At 38.7% G+C, this 21927-nt stretch overlaps 1 protein-coding gene across 1 annotated transcript; it reads left to right on the top strand.

The window, feature by feature from the left end:
- Nucleotides 1–835: 835 nt before the first annotated feature.
- LOC108955607 (L10-interacting MYB domain-containing protein-like) lies at nt 836–1824 on the top strand. Its single transcript, XM_018863642.2, has 2 exons — nt 836–1153; nt 1240–1824. The coding sequence occupies exons 1-2, from the start codon at nt 836–838 to the stop codon at nt 1822–1824; spliced, it is 903 nt and encodes a 300-aa protein (XP_018719187.2).
- Nucleotides 1825–21927: the final 20103 nt, after the last annotated feature.

Here is a 21927-nt window from a genome sequence, read left to right as displayed (position 1 = left end):
ATTTGAATTCAAAATTCACATCAGGGAGTTAAATAATCTCATGAAAAAGTCTGTCCAAGAGCATGGAAAACATGCCAATCTTTGATAATTGTTGGAGGACGGTAATCAATCAGCAGATGTCACCTAAAATTTTGTTTCTTCACTAACATACAAATGCACATTTGCATGGTTGTTGCTTGTGAAAAAAAGTACTTCTCAGGATTGAGTGCTTTATTGTATGTGCAGGGGTTTGAGGTCTCTTCCTCGCGTCACTCCTTCACGCTCACTGCCCTCAAGCTCTCTTGTCACGCTCGCTGCCCTCAAGCTCTCCTGTCACGCTCACGCTGGTGCTTGCTTCTTTCCAGTTAGATTTTCTTAATCCACGTTGCCCATCGAACTAAATTGTCTTCCAGTCAGTTTAACTGCATTTTCAGTGTACAAAATTCTGAATTTGATGGGAGTTTGGTGGTTGATAGGTTATTTTGAGCCCATTCTAAATTCTAATATTAGTCTAGGGTTGTAGAAAATTCTAATGTTGGGGCTTGGTTAATATTTTTCTGGTGTGAAGAGATGTGAAGCTGTTTCTTGATCTTATCTCTACATCCAAATGTTACTTTTTCCCTTTTTTTTGGTGGATCCTCTCCCTCTATAGTGGAAAAACCACCACCTTGTATCTTGTACAGCCCTAAACTGATATGTTGTTGGTTTTTTTTTCTTGTTTTTTGGGCCGATACCTAATACAATATAACATTGATTTGTTCTTTACTAGTTCGCATTTATTTGGCTCTAATTCAGTTGTTGTCTTTTTTCTTTATTATATATCTCTCAAATATGTTCACGCTCATATTGTTGAAAGATGGCGAGTTCAACAAAAGAAAATGCATATTGGACAGCTGAAGACGTGGAAACATTTTGTAAGTTGTGTGTTGAACAAATCAATAAGGGTAATCGTCCAGCAACCAACAAGAGAGATGGATGGACTATTATAATTAATAAGTTCGAGGAGTTGAGGGGTAAAAAGTACGATAAAACTAAAATGAAAAGTAAGTGGGATAATCTTAAGGAAGAATGGAAAAGATGGAGGACATTGGTTTATAGTGAAACGGGATTAGGATGGGATCCAAGGAAGAAAACCATCGATGCGAGTGATGAATGGTGGGAGAGCAAAATCCAAGTGTTTATCATTTGTTCTTTTACTTTTCGATTAAGTTCTTATTTTCTATTATATACAACTTACTCAAAACGTTTTTTTTATAACAGGCCAATCCTAAGGTTAAGGTTTTTAGGATGAAAGGCATACCTCCTGATCTTGAAGTGTTGCTAGATAGAATGTTCAGGGATACGGTTGCTACTGGAGGAATCACTTGGAATCCTGCACAAGGTTTATGTGTTGATGAGAATGTTGATGCCACACAACCCAATATTGATGATGCGATAGGATCTACTGATGATAATCTAGAATGTGATGTGGGTAAAAATATTGATGAACCAATTCAAACTCAGGCTCGTAAAAGAGTAGCACAAACTTCAACGAGGGAAACTCGAGGAAAGAAAGCCAAGAATTTGAGCCCGGCACAATTGCTTGGAAGCCAAATTAACAGGCTTTGTTCTGCAGTTGAAAGTAGGAGTGCTAATAGGAGTGCTGATGTTGTTGCCTCTCGAGCATATGAGGAATTCGGTCCTTACAAGGACCTCATATCTATGTTGGATGCCATATCGGAGATTGTGCAAGATGAAAAGTTATACTTTTTTGCAATTAAACATTTTAAGGACAGGGTGGACAATAGGCGTGGTCTTCATGAGCTTGAGTACCGATGCTCTGAGGGTGAAGTATCTCAAGTTTGAGATGGAAGAACTTAATCATAACTAAGATATTGTTATAGTTTCTTATTTGAATTCTTGAATATGCTATTTTATTTTTATATGTGAACTCTATTTAAATTATGTATGGACCTAATTTATATTAATGTTTTTAATGTAAGAATTGTTTCTAATTGGCGTTCGCTTTATGTGGTTGACTTTGCATATATATGTTGATTAATACTATTGTTTTTATTAATGGATTGTCAATATTATTCATTTTTTCTTATTCTAACTCTATATTTTGTTACGTTAGGCAATTATGGATTATTCTCAACAAAAGGAAAATCGTGAACAAGAGGAAGATGAATTCTCGGATTTGCTTTCAATTGCTAACGCTTCAATTGCTTATCAAGCAATGCACCTTAGCAAACAACCTTCTATGACCTCATCATATACAGGTTATACATGGATGAGAGAGTTAATGGCTGAAGATACTAATCCAATAAGATGCTATAATATGTTTAGAATGCATAGAGATGTATTTAATAATTTAACACGTGACTTAGTAACACGCTATGGTCTTAAAGGATCTAGAAAATACTAATGTTGAAGAAATGGTCGGAATGTTTCTTTATATGTTGGGACATGGTATAGGCAACAGGGTAGCACAAGAACGCTTTCAACGCTCTGGGGAAACCATAAGTAGGCATTTTAGTTTAGTTTTAAATAAAGTATGCAATATGGGAAAAGATTTGATCCAACAAATTGATCGACAATTTCGGGAAGTTCCAGAGAAGATTAAGAAAGATCGACGATTTTATCCATATTTTAAGGTAAGTTATAATTGTATTATAAAAACGAAAAAGCAAATTTAAATCATGTAATTTTTGCATTATTTGTTTTAGGATTGCATTGGAGCTATGGATGGTACACATATTCAAGCAGTGTTACCGACGTATGATCAAATTCGCTTTATTGGTCGAAAAGGAAAGAGTACGCAAAATGTGTTGGCTGTATGTAATTTTAATATGGAATTTATTTACGTTTGTGCTGGTTGGGAGGGACAAGCTCATGATACTCGTGTCTTTTATGATGCCATTGGAAGATGTGATGCACAATTTCCTCATCCACCTCCAGGTTAGTTAATTAATGATTTATGTATATATATATATATTTATATATATTTATGTGGCATATGTTAATTAAATTTATATTATATTTGTGTAGGAAAATATTATTTAGTAGATGCTGGATATCCAAATCTCACAGGTTATTTGGGGCCATATAGAGAAGTTAGATATCATTTGCCAGAATTTCGACAAGGTCCTACACCTACGGGTCATCGATAAGTGTTCAACCGTGCACATTCCTCACTTCGCTCAGAAATTGAACGAGCCTTTGGCGTATTAAAAATGAAGTGGAAGATTTTAACTACTATGCCAAATTATCCTTATGAAAAGCAAGTGCAAATTGTCATAGCTACAATGGCTTTGCACAATTTTATAAGAAAAAATGCCGTAACTGATACGGATTTTGAAACAACAGATTTGGATCCCGAGTATGGATATTCAATAGACCATGATGTTGTAAATGAGGGGACAAGTGCTTCAAATAATAATGCATTCCCTGACATGGCACATTTACGTGATGAAATAGCTATGAACTTGATAAATAGTTAAGGATGTCTGTAATATTTAACTATTTATATCTTTCTTTCGAACATATGTGTTGTTGTCATTTTTATTGTAATGAAATTACTCTATTTTTAATTGAGTTTGATGTGATTTTTTTATTTAAAATTTTATTAATGTCTTTTATACATTATTCTCAACTTGAAAATAATATATAAAAGTTAAGGTAATTGATTTTGTTTTTAATTTTAAACAATTTAAGGTTGCAAAATTTTAATAATTGGCACATGAAATGGCTTTCCAAATGTTAATGCGTTTACCAAACAGCATTTTCCCCAAGTTGCATCTCAAGGCATCTTTTCAATTTTGTTTACCAAACAGCATTTGCATTTCGCCAAACCCCTTTAGACTAAGGGTGCGTTTGGATGGGCATTTAGAAAGCCCATCCAAGCCCCAAAGCCCTTTCACCCTAAAATAGGGTGTTTGGCAATCATTCCCAAGGGGCTTTCAAGTGAAAGTCTCCCCTTGGGAATGCTAAAAAAAAAAATTTCTTCCTAAACTACCCTCATAAAATTTTCATATTTTCGTTTTTACCCTTGTATTTATTTATTTTTAAATTAAAAAAGAGCAGCCCTTCGCCGGTCCGGCTGGGCCACGGCCGCCGCGAGCGATCTGGCGTCGGCGCCGTTAGAGGTCGCCCGAGGTCGGGCGACCCGGCGAGGGTCGCGCGACCAGCCGACGGCCGCCGGAGGTCGCCCGACCTCGGCGACCTCGGCGAGGGTCGAGCGACCCAGCCGAGGGCCACCGGAGGTCGCTCGACCCGGGGCCGTGCGACCTGTGCAACCGCTGCCTCGGGTCTCGCGGCCGCAGCAGCCCTCGCCGTCGCGCGACCCTCGCGAGACCCGGGCGAGGGCCGCTGCGGCGGTCCGCCGGGTCGCGCGGCCCTAGGTCGAGTGACCACTGGGTCACCCGAGGTCGTGCGACCTCCGGCGGCCTCGGCGCCCGACCTCGGGCGACCTCGGCCGACGGCCGCCGGCGCCCGATCGGCTCGCCGGCGGCAGCCGCAGCCACGGACCGGCGAAGGGTTTAGATGAATTAAAAAAAAAAAATACCCATCAAAGCCCCTTGTGAAAGTTTCTTTTACCAAACACACATTCAACTCAAAGTCCATTTGCAAATTTTTTTTACCAAACACAACTGCATTTTTCCCAAGTAACTTTGGGCTTTCAACATTTGCATTGGACTCAAAGCCCATTGCAAATGCTGAACCAAACGCAGCCTAAAGGCCTTTGCATTTCCCCAAGGACATTCTCACAAAGCCAAACCAAACGGGGCCTAAGTCTGAATGTGCCATTAAGCATATATTTCCTTACTCATTATATTCTTTCATTGTTCTTTTCTGGCCATTTTGCTTGTATTGTCTTCTTCCGCTAAATTTCCTCTCTTTTCTACTTAGCATTTTGAAATTCTTGATCATAAAAGCAAGTTCTTAGTCGTCCATGTCATTTTTTTAGTCCGTATCATCGAATCAGCGTTGGATATTAAAACGATGGACTTCTTACATTCGGGATCTTCATCAATGATTTGTTTCACTTCGTAGGATTGAAAAGTGCCAATCAATTCATCAACGAAGAGTGGCATAATTCTCTGAGTCTCTCGGATTGAGGTCTTGACATAGTTCCAATCTTTGAGAGACCTCGCAAAAGTTTGTTAACCTTCAATGGGAAAGAAATTGGATGACTTTGATATGCCAAACCGTTTACAATATCTGTAAAACAATTGAACATATCGCCAATCGACTCTCCTAGCTTCATCTTGAAGGATTCATATTGGCCAAGCAGAAAGTTTACTTTTGTCTCTTTTACACAATTAGTCCCTTCATAAGTGACATGAAGTCTATCCCAAACTTCTTTTGTTGTTTCGCATGAAGAAATTCGGTTATATTCAATATGAGACAATGCACAATATAAAGAATAAATGGATTTTGCATTAAGCACTTCTCTTTTGGACATCTCCATCTGAGACAAAGGAGCATGGGGTTTGGTTTCTTTATCTTTGACAATCTTATTTGATGTAGACGCAGTAGTGGGATTGATTCCTTTTTCCACAACATCCCATTGCAAGGGATTTCTGGATCTTAGGAATGCCTTCATTTTGTTCTTCCACACGTTGTATTCATTTCCATCAAAATATGGTGGCTTGATGTTGCTTTGGCCTTCAACTAAACCTGGAGCCAAAATACTAGCCATAGATCTTTAGCTCAGAAGTAAAAACACTTCAATAAAATGAGCACTTGGCTCTGATACCAATTGAAAGGGGCTAATACGAACACCTAAAGGGGGTGAATAGGTGTTAAAAATATTTTTTGCAAGAATGTTTGTAAAATACTTTTCAGTTGAAACAGAGTTTGAAAACCAACAAACTTTAGTGAGTCTTGAATCTCTAACGAATAAACAAAATTATGAATAAGTAAAGGAGTTTAGGGAAGAGAGTAAGAACACATAATTTATAGTGGTTCGGCTTAGATCAAGCCTATGTCCACTCTCCCATGCTAACAACCTTCTAGCTGGATTTCACTATGTGATCAACAAGAGATTACAACTTTGAATGCAAACATTTAGAAGTAGATCACACTATCTCATTAAGTTACTCTTTTAGTATTTCTCTTACGATCACAAACGTTTAAACTCACCAAAGATAAGGGTATGATCGAAGGTCGTTCAGACTTTGGAATTATAAATTATACGCTCCGTCTCTTACTTTTTCATCGGTCCTTGATCTCCTTAAATACTCATCAACTTCCAAACTAGGCGTTGGATAGTATCTAGAAGATCATCATCCAATCTACCCATTAGACAGATCTGTATCTAGAAGATTTAGTAGCCGTTGAGTGATAGAAGTAGAATCCCAAATTGATTATGATCACTTATACAAACAGAATATTGGTTTCCATAAGTAGAGCTTCTCCATTTAGAAAGTTATTGTCTTCAATATCCAATCGTCAATCAATTAGATTGAGTCAATCAAATCTATCTTGATGTAGAATCCAAACCAGATCACTAGCCGTTATATGTTTGGGGCTTGTGTTACATTCCGTCAAGTTGTTTTGTTTTGAATCTACTACATTCTGAACTTGTGTCTCTTAAAGTCTGAGAGTCTTCAAACTGAACTAGAGTCTAAGCGTCTTTAGATTGGAATAGACTTTACAATTTAGACAAAAATTTGAATATATTCTGCTTCTGAACATGTCTAGCCTTAAGGTCTGGACACAGTTTGAATAAGTTCAACTCCAGCATAGAGTCTGTCTTCTGGTTCTTCTAAATATAGACTTTGACAATATCTTTTATATGTTCTATCATCTGCATAGTCTATTACTCAACTATTAAACACGTTAGTAACCTTTGATTTATTTTGTCATCTTTAAAACATCATAAGGAATTTCCCTAACAAACAGCAATGACGAACGGCACTAACACAGCAACAAACAGCAAAAAAAATTATCTGAGGTTGAGGACTCAGGAAATGGACTGCATTGTGGTATGTGTAGAGGACTTCGGCATCATGAGATCGCTAGGAAGCTTAGCATAGTGGCACAAAGACGTGAGCAAAATGCCTCTTCACCTTATGTGGAATGCTCTCTTTATAGCGAAAACTTCCGCTTACCTTTGGAAAGTCCGAATCTACGTTTCCTTGATTGTGGCGATTGTTGAATTTTAGGCCCGATTTGCCACCGCAAATTAGCACTTCGATTCTTCTCACTCATATTACCAGAAATGTGTCCAAGTTCATTTTTCATTTCGCAAGCAGCTCACCCGATAAGTATAATTCCTTGATTCTTTCTCTTCGAGTTATCAATCTGGCCATTGTCTGTTATTCTCACGAATCCTTATTCCCTCAAATTTTGGATTTGGTTTCCATTTTCCTTCCTATTTATTTGATTTCTTGATCCTTGGCTGGAAATTTAGCTCCACATTTTCCAAGATTGAATATTTGTCAAAGTAAGAATAGTTAGTCAAAATTCCCACCTTCCATGCATAATCAATCAAATTGATCCTCTCTTATTTTCCTTTTATTTGCTTCCTACGCTGACCAGTTGCTTCAATTTCCTATCATTCATGGAAATTATCCCACTAATTCCTCCACTTAGTTGATCGAAATTTGCTGGATTTATTAGTCTCCTTGTCACAGCTGGAAATCTCATTATACACCGCCAAGATGATAGATTTCTACGTTTGAATTTAAGCTGTGCGTGTATTCTTTCCATATTGCTGCGAATCTCATTTCATCAACTCCGCGATTTCACGGCCAGATTAATGTCCGATTGCCCCCCAATCATGTGCTTGTCATCCTTTTCTTGCCAAAGACAGCCCATGGTTTCTTTTTTGTTCCGCTCAAAATCTTGCAATGGTCAAGCTTCTTGACCCCTTCATGTTGATTGAATTTGCACAGGCTTTTCTTTCTCTTTTTTTTAGGCTTCCGATCAGATTTGTTTCTTTTTCTCTCGCTCACTATTCACGGCCCACCATGATCACTACATGCAATCTTTGTAAAAAGTGAATATTGGGCAGATCACAATTCCTAACCAAGCCAGTGCCATTCACAACCATACGGATTTGAGTGCAATTTAAGTGGACTTATTTCTATTAAATGAAGATGTTACTAATGCCTATAATGCAAATGTTTTTTTTTTTCTGTGCAGGTGGGGGGGCGATCCCTAATTTTTATGCAATAAATGACTAAACGTGAAGCCAAAATTTAGGTGTCAACAAGTGTGAATGTTTTCCAACAGTTTAGAACTTCAGACTGTAGTTTTCTTACTTATTTTAATCATCTTACTTCTATAATAGTCTACACAAATCCTTAGGTGACTTTTAAGAGCAGACAAAATATCAATATTATCAGTCTTTCTACCCTTTCTTTAGACATACATAAAATTGTTCCCTAGGTAAATGTCTATTGGAAATAACATTTTCAACTGCATAAGTGACGTACATAACATTGGGAGATTAACACAATTGATATAACTCAGTTGATATATTGCAGCACTCGACTTTATTTGACTTGGAAAACAAAAAAACAACATTGTTCTATGCTTCAAAAGAGTGGCCACACATTTTCAAACATGATATGGAATCTAAATTACATCTAAAGGAATGCACATAAAGTGTTTCTCAACATTAAATGCAAATCAGAATCAAGAATCCATAGTCAAAACAACATCTCCCACTGAATTGACATTAAATATTGTTTCTCTTGATGAGTTATGATTCATCTTGATTTGGCTTCCTTAGATTTATAAATCTTCTTATGGTAAACAACATAATTTTTTACACCGCTATCTAGCCACCAAGAACCGAATGAGGTTTTTAATAGGAATTTGATTCATAAATGAATGCCAAAAAAATCATTAACTCTAGACTTACACTTGGACAACCAAGCTTTACATTCATTGTAGTGTTCCTTATGTGTCATTTCTTCCTACAAGCATAACAAATGACACCAGTTCTCTTAAATGGTGCTATCCTGATATCAGATTGTCAGAATGACTGGTAATTTCATGAATTCTTTTATGAGTATGATTTTAGACTTCAAATCAACCATACTTAGGATGTAATCCTTAATCGCATCAGACCATCACACCTTACATTAAAGAGTCCTTGCATTTATCCCAATCTCGACATTAGATAAGACACAATTCCAAGCTATAAAGGTTTTCATCATCCTTTACTAGTAAACTATTTTCAAGTGTTTCTAATAGAACGCCTTATGGATAACAGAAAAATTTTATTCCTCATTTCCCAAGTAGCAAATGATACTTTCTAGTTTCAGATTACTAACAGTGAGATTGCCAGCTTATTCTCAGTAAGAGCAATATGAACATCTACTAGTTCCATCCTAAATAGAAAATTTTCTTTTCACTATTTAAAATTTGACACGGTAGGAACCTCAATTAGAACGGAGTTACCATTACAGAGAATATGACTTAATAACAAGTAGCATATGTAATTGGCATCATGTGAGTACTGTGTAACTTGAAAATCTTATAAGTGCACATCTCGAGAGCTACATGCATCATCATATAAACACATTTGGATAGAATACATGGCATGCAATTATACACTCTCCACATGATAGCGGTCATGAGAATATATTATGACCTTTCATGAATTCACCACATTTGGGTGTATAAACTACTAGGGTTAGTGTAGCACCTCGAACCCTTCGTAGGTCGCCACAAGCACCAATGTTACTCCTTATTACCTTTCTCCTTAAAAGAGGCGTCCTAGTTCACAAGCATTTTTTTTTTTAAAAACAAAACTGTCCCAGCGCGACTCATTAGCAGAAGCAAAACATCACCATCTCTCCCCTTACCAACCATGATACAAATACACACCACTAATCATCATGATTTTATAGACAAGCAACGACACTTTATTTACATATACTTTCAAGATGGGACTTCTTTTGGGTCAATACATAAAAAGGAAAAGCTAGGACTCAGCCATGTTCAGCCTAAAACCTCAAAAAGGATCCTCGACCCTCTACATCACACGCGCACAACCCCCATCATAAGTGTCGGCTATCTATCCCCAAAAAAGATCCGGCTCCTACTCGTCACGCACGGGTCCTCACACCCAACCCGGTGCATCAGGCGGTGGCAGTGGCAACATCCCTCGCATCGCTCCATCTCGACGAACATGGATGGATATAAACTCCTGAATGACAGGGCCCCCAGCCAGGCCCACGTTGTACATCACTAAACAGCGTACTCGAATAAAAGTCAGTCTAGGAACAGAGGGACAATCAATCTCAGCGCACTCGACCTCGACATCGGACGGTAACCCGTAAAATGCACCCCGCGCGACGGCAGGAAGCGGCATACTGCTAATCTGAAATGTTGGTCCCCAAAGGGGTGAGTACAACCACTCAGCAGGTAAAAGAATCCAATAACAACTCAATGCATCATGCAAATCATACATGCATTGCAGGCGTTACTTACCTTGAAGCCATATGCATACTATCATGCATCATCATATCATATACATGTCCTCATCACCAAGACATCATCACATCACACATGTCATCATCATCATGGCATCTTTATAATCATATTCATGTCATCATCACATCACACATATCATCATCATCATGGCATCATTATAATCATATTCATGTCATCATCATCATGACATCATCACATTACACATGTCATCATGTCATATCATATATCATCATCATTGTCGTCGTCATCGTCATCATCATCGTCATCATCATCATCATCATCATGCATATCATAATGCATATCATCATGCTATATCATCATCATCATCATCATCATCATGCATATCATCATGCCATGGGTGATCATCATCATTTCACATCACATATTATCATCATCATCATGCATATCATCATGCCTTAGGTTAATTTCCACTTTTAACTTTCAATTTGATCACCACATCACCTATTCCTCGAATCATCAATTTCATCATCCCCTCGGGCAAAGACTGTTGGAGAAATCTTCTTGAAGTGTTTTGAAGTTGACAAATCGTTTCTATCGCCTAGTCCAAGGCTTGCGTACTCGCTATTTAAAGTCCGAAGACCTTGGGACAGCTGGACTCAAGACTCAAAGTCTATCTTCATTGACAGTCTCTAATCCATTGAAGAAAGGTTATCCAGAATTGTATGTTTCGTTGAGGATTTAACCTTATCAATTGGAGAAGATCTCATGGCTGGAGAAGACATAAACGGAGTCCTTTGATTGATCGAAGATTGATTCGATAATTGAAGATCCGGTGATTGTCTAAATATTATTGGAAGGTTCTGCTTATGGAAACCGAGATCTTGATTGTATGGGCGAACAAGATTGATGGGCTATCAACACGTTCCATTTATAGCTTGGACAATCTTCCTAATTGATTTTGTCCAACGGGTAGATTGGAGGAATTCCTTTGGTAAGTGCCAACGGGTATGATGGCATAAAGGAGTATATAAGGAAGACTGTCTTAGTTGTTCAAGGTGTGCGCGATAGAAGAATTCCAAAGTCCGAAGCTCCTTTTCTTTAGACAATTCCTTTGAGCGAATACTTGTATACAAAAGAGAGAGTCTATATTTGTGAGAGACCTTGAGGAGGTGTGGTAGAACATCTACACCGTGGAATCAAGGCAAAGCTGTGCTGTAACTTCTTTTTGATCATAGTGAAATCCAGCCGGTGGGGCTGTCGGTGCGGAAGAGTGGACGTAGGCTTGGAATAAGCCGAACCACTATAAATCCTGTGTTCAATTTTCTCTTCCTTACTCTCTCTACCTCAATCGTATTTCATTTTGTTAATTAAGATAGAATTTACTTTCTATTATATGGTAAGAATTGCTTCCGTATATCGATAAATTGTTTAGGCACCTATTCACCCCCCTCTAGGTACTCATACTAGCAATATCAATTGGTATCAGAGCCCGTGTACTTACTTTATTTGAAGTGTTTTACTTCATAGTAAAAGATCCATGGCTAGTATGCTAGCACCAGGGCTGATGGAAGGGCAAAGCAATACCAGACCACCCTACTTTGATGGAAAGGATTACAACATCTGGAAGAACAAGATGAAAGCTTTCCTACGATCAAAGGATCCTATGGAATGGGACGTTGTAGAAAAAGGAATTACTCCTATCACCGCATCGCCCTCGAAAGAGGAAAAGAAATCAAGAAACCAGCGAATGTCTTAGGAAGAAATAATCAAGAGACAAACACTCGATGCAAAAGCAATTTACTCCTTATATTGTGCTTTATCACCAACTGAATATAATAGAATATCTTCTTGTGGTACAGCAAAAGAAGTTTGGGACAGATTGCATATCACTTATGAAGGAACAGACGAGTGAAGGAAACAAGAATCAACATTCTTCTCGGCCAATACGAAGCCTTCGAATGAAACCAGAGAATCTATATCGACATGTTTAGTCGTTTTACGAGATATTGTGAATGGTCTTGAAAATCAAGGTCAACCAACTTCGATCCCATGAAGGTGAACAAGCTACTTGCGTGGACTCTCCAGGATTGGAATCACATAAAGACTTCGATAAGAGAGACACAAAGAATTATGCCACTATCTGTCGACGAGCTAATTAGAACTCTTCGCTTATGAAGTGGAACGGATCAATGAAGATGAAGATCCAAAAGGTAAGAAATCCATTGCATTAAAATCAAATGATGATTATGATGATACAGATTCTGAAGAAGATATGGACGATGAGGAGCTTGCTCTCATGATAAGAAGATTCAGAAAACTGAATAGAAAAGGAAGAAGGTTCAACTCAAAGAAACAAAGCTTTCAAAGACAGCAGACCAAGTCTGTTGATGATGAGGAACCAAATAAAGACATAGTCTGCTTTGAATGTAAGAAAATGGACACATCGGACCTAACTCGTCCTCTTCTTCAAGAAGAAGAAAGGAAAAGCTGAAAGATTTCGAAAAGCTCTCAAAGCCGAAACATGGAGTGACACGAGTGTGAAGAAAGTGATAATGAATATGCCAATCTATGTCCGATGGCACAATCGGACTCGGACTACTGGATCGACTCGATTTGGTGAATTTGAGGCAAGTGATATTAAAATTCCTGTCAAAGTTTCTAAATATATTGATGAATTATGTTTTAGTCTTAAGACTTCTCTCAAAAGAATTTCCGAACTAAAAAGGAAAACTTAGCTCTAAAACAAAAGGAAAATGTTTTAGTAGAAAGAGTTAAAAGTCTAGACTTGACTATTTCCAATCTTAAAGAAAATGGAGATAATCTTTCAAAAGAAAATGTCTTTTTAAAAACAATGACTTATCAAATATATCAAAGAAATTTTCAATAGGGTCTGAAAACTTGAGAAAATTCTTTCAAGACAAAGACCTTACTTCAATAAGTTTGGTCTAGGTATGACAAAGAAACAATTCCCCGATTGATTTCCCTAAAGTAAAAGAAAGAATTAAGAAAAGACTCTCGAGTGAGGTTTACAAAAATCACTTCAAGAAAGTCTTTGTTAAATCTGTAGGTAGAAATGCTCTAAAATGTTCAAAATGTAACAAATGATCATTTTGAAAAAGAGTGTCCTATGGTTTGGAAACCTGTTAAGAAAATATGGGCTAATACCGCTTATGTTACTAACACCAAAGGACCCAAGAAAGTTTGGGTACCAAAGAAAGCTTGAGACTCTTTTTTAAATGCGGTCACCGTCAAGAGAAAGGTAAAGTGGTATCTTGACAAAGTGGATGCTCAAGACACATGACAGAGACTCAAAATGTTTCATAAAGCTTGCTCATGTAAATGGTGGAAAAGTTTCATTTGGAGGAAATGAAGAAAGGAAGTATTGTGGGATTTGGAACCGTTAAAATTGGAAATCTCACAATAAGTAATGTTTCCTTAGTGGAAGGACTCAATTACAATCTTCTCGGCATCGATCAATTGTGTGATACGGTTTCAAGATCTTTTTTCAAGAAGGAATATGTTCGGACTCGGTAAAGACTCTACTCGAGTCCTTCATGGGTCGTAGACATGGAAACATTTATCTTCCGGATGTGAAACCAAATGAATCGCAATGTTTTATCTCAATTCAAGACGAAGCAAGCTTATGGCACAAAGCTTGGGCATGTCAACATGAAGCAATTAGCCAAAATCTCATCAAAGCAGCTTGTTCGAGGACTACCCAAATTACCTTATCAAAAGACTGATCCATGCACTCCATGTATTCTGGGAAAGCAGATGAAGGTATCTTCCTTGGATATTCTACATCAAGCAAAGCCTTCGAGTCTATAACAAGAAGAGCCACCTGTGGAGGAGTCAATGAATGTCAAATTTCAAGACTCAACACAAGATGAATCAAGTCGACTCATCAAGAAGAATCTCAACCGCTCTCCACCTTCCAAAGCTTACGACTCAAGAAGCATCTCGGACTACGGAAAACCAGCATCGGGATGTTCGTGAAGATTCAATCAAAGAGAGAGATCATCAAACGAGACATATCAACAAGTAACCGGAAGCATAAGTCCAAATCATCCCAAAGATCTTATAATCGGCGAAATTAATGAAGGAATTCGCACCAGATCCAAAAGGCGAGAAGAGTCTAGTCTTTGTAGCTCTTGTTTCTGAAATTGAACCAAAAGCATAGAAGAAGCTTTGTCTAATGAAAGCTGGATTGAAGCTATGCAAGAAGAGCTCGGATAGGTTCAGCATTAATGATGTCTCGGGAATTGACATCCAAACCAAAAGGTAAAATCAAGTTATTGGAGCTAAATGGGTGTTCGAAACAAGATGAATGAGAAAGGAAAAGTCGTACGAAACAAAGCAAGACTCGTGGCCAAGGGATATACGCAAGAAGAAGGAATAAACTATGATGAGACTTACGCTCCAAAGCAAGGTTAGAAGCTATTCGACTATTACTTCCGTTTGCTTGTTATAAGAATTTCAGGTTATTCCAAATGGACGTCAAAAGCGCCTTCCTAAATGGAGTCATCCAAGAGGAAGTTTATGTGGAACAACCACCAGGGTTTGAAGACCCAAAAGAAGCCGGACTCGCTTCGATCAAGAAGGCTCGTATGGTTTAAAGTAAGCACCTCGAGCTTGGTACGACAGATTAAGTAAGTTTTTAATACAAAATGGTTTTGTCAAAGGTAAAGTGGATACAACTTTATTTATCAAAAAGGAGAACAAAAGTTTCTTACTTGTTCAAATATATGTGGACGACATTATTTTCAGATCTTCTAATGAAAATATGTGCAAGAAATTTTCTAAGTCTATGCGGATGAATTTGAAATGAGTATGATGGGAGAGTTAACATTCTTTCTTGGTCTTCAAGTAAAACAATTGAAGGAAGGAACCTTTATTTATCAAGAAAATATGTTAATGATCTTGTCAAAAGATTTGGACTGGAAAATGCAAAAAGACCGACATACCGATGTCAAGTTCTTTGAAGATAGACAAAGATGAAGAAGGGAAGAAAGTTGATCAAAAGCTGTAAGCATCATTGGTTCACTCATTTATCTTACGCTTCTAGACCTCGACATCTTGTTGAGTGTTTGCACCTGTGCTAGGTTTCAATCAGATCCTAGAGAATCCCATCTCAATGCTGCTAAACGCATCATTAAATATGTTGCTTCATCATCAAGTATCGGTCTTTGGTATCCTAAGAAGGGAGACTTTAATCTTCGGGATATTCGGACGCAGATCCGCCGGCTGCGAGTTGATAGAAAGAGTACTTGGGAACTTGCCGGTGCTTGGAAGCGGGGGCAAAGGTCTTGGTTTTCAAGGAAACAAAGCAATCGTGTCTCTTTCAACAACAGAAGCTGAGTATGTAGCCACCGGGAAGCTGCTGTTCGCAAATTCTATGGATAAAACAACATGCTAAGAGACTTTGAAATTGAAGACTCATGCACCGAGATTAATTGCGACAACACCAGCGCTATCAACCTCACCAAAAATCCAATTCTCCACTCAAGAGCAAAGCACATAGAGATTCGACATCATTTTATAAGAGACCATGTTCAAAATGGAGATGTTTCAATTCAATTTGTTGACTCAAAGAATCAACCAAGGATATATTCACAAAGCCTTTGGAGAAAAATCAATTTGAGTCTATACGCTCGAGACTCAACATTTTGAGGTATGAGGATATCAAAGTCTAAAGACTTTCGACTCGAGACTTACAAGACCTTATCCGAAAGACAAGCTGGTACGTCCGTCGACGTAAGTCTTTCTCTCTTGAATCTCAACTTGGAAAGGTACGATTGTCAAACTGTGTTTAAATTGTTGCTATATTTAATTGACGAAAATATTGCATCGTTTCATTTTCAAAAGGGAAGTTATTTTTTAAATGGCTATTTTTATGGAAAAAGACAATTATTTTGAAAAGGCATATTTTTATTTCCTTTATGACGGTTCGTTTATCCCTCTTTAACCGATCTTGAACTGTCGATTCCTCTTCACTTTTCTCTCAAAAAACCCTAGAAAGCATCAATCCTCCATTCCCGTTTGTCTTCTTCGCTCAATCCTCAAAAAGTTGTCATCTTTCCTGGGAAAGTCAAGCAAGGAATCTTCCAAAAACTGAGAAAGATGTCATCTTCAAGAAAGTCTTCGAGAATTGCAAGCAGGGGACCACGGCGGATGAGTGAGGGGCCTACGCACTTCGATCTTACTCAAGAAGAAGTGACTCCCGGATCAGCAAGCGAGCCCACAACATTCTCAACAGCGTCATTCTCCTCCATCTAGTCCTCAAGGCGTTGATCAACAACAACAAGAAGAAATCATCGAGGATGCAGACCCTGTAAGAGTTCAAAAGCTTGCTTATATTTATCAGTTATATCGTGCCCTAAAAGGAATTTGTACCCCTTTGAACTACATTGATGATTTTCTTAAAGATAAAGGACATGGGAACGAATATATCTTTCTAAAAAAAAAAATGGAAAGTTTGGGTATTGCTCGAAAAGGTGGCCGAGAAACCCTTGCAAATATCCCAAGTGATCCTCGTGATCAAATAATCGTAGATGGGAATGATGATGATAAATTGTACAATAATTCCAACCGAAAATGGGTGTTGCGGTTGATAACCAAGGAAAAAGGGAGATTTGTTCGAGATCAAAGGAGCAAAAGGATCTGTACTCTAAATTGCTGAAGCGTGGGGTGATAAACCCTAGGAGCGTAGATTTTGATTTTCTGGATGCTGTGAATATGAACTTGAGGGAAAAGTTCAGTTATCTTCAACTTGAAAAGTTCTGCTCTGACTCTACAGAGGCCTATGCTTTAATTAACTGCATATTTCTATTCAAATCTAAGCTTTTGGATGCGAATAGATTCTCGTTCAGCGTTAAAGACCAAGATTATGTTGTGGATATGAATATGCTAGCGAGATATGTTAGAAGTCGAAAGAGGAAGATATCACCAATCAAAGTTTCTATTGCTCGGGCCACTCTTGAACCGGTGAAGGACAAGAATTGAGATGAAAAGATCACCTACTTAAGGATGGGTGCATTCAACATCTTGCTTCACAAGATTGTGATTAATTGCCTCCGACCGAAATCGACTTCCAAGACCGATGTTTCAAGTTCGAGGCCAAGTTGATGTATGCCATTCTCTTTGGAAAAGGTTTTCTCTCCCACACCGTGATGTTTCACATGTATAGAGCAATGATGAAGGACAGAGGTCAACTCCCTTATCCAAGCCTTGTTACGAAGTTATTCAGACATCTGAATATTCAACCTCCACAAATCTTTTGTGTTCGACCATGCGATCATATGGTGGTAGGTCTGAAAATGGTGACTAAAATGCGTCTGAAGGAACTGAGCAAGGAGTTGGAGAAATTCAAGGAGAAGACTCCTGCAAAATCTCATCATATATCTTCTGCAGCTAAAAGAAAAGGGAAGGAGCCCATGGTTGCTCCATCCAAGAGAAGAAGAGCTCTCCTTGTTGAGGATGAAGATGATGAGGAAGACATCACCATCTCTGCATTGGCTTTGAAGAATTTAAGTCGTTCTGCTCCATAGAAAGAATCGGAGCAAATGACGAAAGAAGCAGAGGAGAAGGAAGAAGAAGAAATAGAAGCTGAAAAAGAAACAGAGGAGGAAAGACCTCAAGAAGAAAGAAGAGAAGAAGGAGATCCTGAAGAACACTCTTCTCCACCCGTAGGCATAGAAACAGGGGAGATCGGGAGAAAGGAGTGAAGTCTTCATGTCCCGATGCAAGTGAAGGAGTCGATCGCTCACCGGCGGACCCGCAGGATGTTTATGCATCTCAATTTCCAGAAGAAGGTCATGAAGTTTCATCGCCAAACCTGCAAGATTATGCTGATCTACCATCTTCCGCATTTACTCCATCGATCGAGCCAAGCAAGTACTCAAACCGATAATGGAGCAGATTTTCGCGAGAATCATGGATATTCTTTTGGAGATGCGAGGTCGATTTATGCCTTGGGATGCGAAGTTCAAAGCTTGAAGAATGAAGGTCAAGCTTCTTCATGTTCATTGAATGATAAGATGCAAGCCCTCTCTATTCGGAATCGTGGCCAATGCCAAGAGTGAGGAGGTTGCACACGGCTAAAGGAAGACTTTAAAAGGCTGGAAGGCATCGTTCCTATGGAAGATTTCCAGCTTGTCCGCGTTCCCAAGCAATCTTAACTTCATCTCATCCTTTTTAATGATGACAAAAAGGGGGAGAGATGCAAGATTTGATCAAAAACCTTTCATTCAACTTTTAACTGTTTTGTTGGATTGTTTTGTGGTTTGAATCTGTTTGACTTTGGTTTGTGTCTGGATGAGAACTGAACTAGACTTGGACTTGACTGCTTCTATTAACTAATATTGATATCTTATGGATGGCTTCTTCATATTCTGGACTAACCTATTTTCTGTGGTTGCAGATTCTAGTGTTATTCTGTTAAGCCATTTACCTCTATAAGATATGCATATGTGTTTGAGAAATGTTTTGCAGGACAAAGATATCCAAATCCGCAGAAAGTTTTGTCACCATCAAAAAGGGGAGATTGTTGGAGAAATCTTCTTGAAGTGTTTTGAAGTTGACAAATCGTTTCTATCGAGTCTAGTCGAAGGCTTGCGGACTCTGCTATTTAAAGTCTCGAAGACCTTGGGACAGCCCGGACTCAAGACTCAAAGTCTATCTTCATTGACAAGTCTCTAATTCGTTGAAGAAAGGTTATCCAGAATCGTATGTTTCGTTGAGGATTTAACCTTATCAACCGGAGAAGATCTCATGGCTGGAGAAGACATAAACGGAGTCCTTTGATTGATCGAAGATTGATTCGATAATTGAAGATCCGGTGATTGTCTAAATATTATTGGAAGGTTCTCGCTTATGGAAACCGAGATCTTGATTGTATGGGCGAACGATTGATGGGCTATCAACACGTTCCATTTATAGCTTGGACAATCTTCCTAATTGATTCCGTCCAACTGGTAGATTGGAGGAATTCCTTTGGTAAGTGCCAACGGGTATGATGGCATAAAGGAGTATATAATGAAGACTGTCTTAGTTGTTCAAGGTGTGCGCGATAGAAGAATTCCAAAGTCTGAAGCTCCTTTTTCTTTAGACAATTCCTTTGAGCGAATACTTGTATACAAAAGAGAGAGTCTATATTTGTGAGAGACCTTGAGGAGGTGTGGTAGAACATCTACACTGTGGAATCAAGGCAAAGCTGTGCTGTAACTTCTCTTTTGATCATAGTGAAATCCAGCCGTGGGCTGTCAGTGCGGAAGAGTGGACGTAGGCTTGGAATAAGCCGAACCACTATAAATCCCGTGTTCAATTTTCTTCCTTACTCTTTCTACCTCAATCGTATTTCATTTTGTTAATTAAGATAGAATTTACTTTCTATTATATGGTAAGAATCGCTTCCGTATATCAATAAATTGTTTAGGCACCTATTCACCCCCCTCTAGGTACTCATACTAGCAATATCAAAGACCTCTGAGGCTTCCAGTATTCAGCCATTCCAGGCCACCGGGCATCCGGCCTCCCACATTCCGGGCATCTCGCATCCCAACTGGCATCACGAGGCATTCCCCTCGGGCAGAAACCTCCGACAGGGCTTCCAGCATTTACACTCCCTGGCCGGGCATCCCGCACCCCAATTCTGGCATCGCGAGGCATTCCCTTCGGGCAAAGACCTCCGACAGGGCTTCCGGCCTCCCACATTCCGGGCATCCTGAATCTCCCACGGCCATCCGGCAATGCATCTCAATACAATCCGGGCATCATCATCCACCACAACCATCTCCTCATTTAACATTATCCATGTTTACCGATTTCAGTCTTAATTTAGCATGGCATATGGCGTGACATCCAACAAGTCATACTTGGCATGGAATTCACACAATTTCGCAATTCTCACAAAATGGCATGTCATTTTCGGGTGAAATCAGAATGCACAGTTTCTGAAGAAATTCGATTAAAATATCCATATGACCTCCAAAAATTACGAAATTTTACCGAGTTACAGCCAAGACATTTTCATACATCTTTCATGAAGAACTCCAAGTCAGATTCTTTTTATATTATTTTCTACAGTCTCACGAAGCTTCTGGATCCATTACCGCATCGTCCAGTACATACTTCTCCGAAATACTGAGTTTTTACCTACCTATTCTCTTTCGTTTCCTCTGAAATTTGGATATGTTATACATAAAGATGTCCTCTACATATTTTATGAAGAGATATAAGTCAAATAACCAGATTATAGTCGTCATTTAGGTCCATGATGTCTCGGGTGTCCTGTAATACATCTCCAGAATCACCATCATCAAGATCTAGTCGATTTACTAGGCTATACTTGTTCATTTCACTTAAAATTTGATTATGTTGTATTTTAAGATGTCCCCTACAACTTTCATGAAGAAATTCGAAGAGAGATTCTTAGCAAAAATCAACATGCAACCACACATCCAACAAGAGGTCAGTAAAATCTTTCCAGATCTGAGGTCTCCGTAGGATGAGATTTTAACCCCTCAAATCTCCATAATTTTCCACGAAATTTCATTATGTTGTATTTTAAGATGTTAGCTACAACTTTCATGAAGAAATAAAAGCCAAAATCGGACTCTAAACATGCATGCAAACTCACACAACATTCTGACTCACACTGTTCGAGCAAAAACAGCCATACCATTCAACAATAAACCATCCATACTTCGGTTTTTCTCACCTAAACACCAAAAAATTCAACATGCAAGTAACATACACACATGCAAGAGCAGCTAGAGGACTCCCACTTGCCTCTAGACCGGACGGACGACGGCACAAGGCGGCGAGCACAGCGGTCGGACGGCGGTTCCTCCTCTCTCTCTCTCTCTCTCTCTCTCTCTCTCTCTCTCTCTCTCTCTCTCTCTCTCTCGGCCAAATGAATCCGCCACTCCTCTCTCTCTCTCTTCCCTTTTATTCCCCCTAATCCTCATCATTGATAATCATTGCTTGCCTTCAAATTAGCCAATGCATGGCATTCTCCTTTGTGCCACTTGTCCTATTGCATGCATAATGGGCTTTGAATTTGGGCTTGGGCTTGGGCCTCCTTTGTGGCCGGTCGACCACTCCTTCTTGGGCCTCCATGGGCCGGTTAGCTTGGCCCACTAAAGCTTAGGCCAATGGGCCTAAGGCCCAACCTAAAAATTGACTTTTTCCCCTTTTTTTTTTGAATTTCTTCTATAAATATTTTTAAATTTTAATTTTCAACATGGCCAAAGTCTTGTGACATTTTGTTTATTGAAATTTAATTTATAAAGTGCATGGCCAAGCATAGATTATTATCATTAATCTATCAAATTTAAATTCTCACAAGCACATGCACAAATCATCTAATCTTAAAAAGACTAATGGCTAAAGCATAAGTCATAGGAAATTTTATTACCTAATTAGAGACTTTAACACACCTTATAATTTGACTTTGAATTTTGGGATGCCACAGTCAGTCACTCATCAACCATATGCTATATATGCATCCTTCCATAAACTAACACACAACCACTTCCGGAAGTATGACTT

This window comes from Eucalyptus grandis, chromosome 10, assembly GCF_016545825.1.
Source record: "Eucalyptus grandis isolate ANBG69807.140 chromosome 10, ASM1654582v1, whole genome shotgun sequence".
In the NCBI taxonomy this organism is placed as follows: Eukaryota; Viridiplantae; Streptophyta; class Magnoliopsida; order Myrtales; family Myrtaceae; genus Eucalyptus; species Eucalyptus grandis.
Note: the sequence above shows the minus strand (reverse complement) of the source record. Positions and strands in the feature narration are given on the sequence as shown.

Excerpts from the sequence above, each read along its gene's own strand:
- LOC108955607 (XM_018863642.2), top strand. The coding sequence starts at position 836 with ATGGCGAGTTCAACAAAAGAAAATGCATATTGGACAGCTGAAGACGTG. Across the intron at positions 1,154-1,239 it reads GGTGGGAGAGCAAAATCCAA|GCCAATCCTAAGGTTAAGGT; the intron begins GTGTTTATCATT and ends TTTTTATAACAG.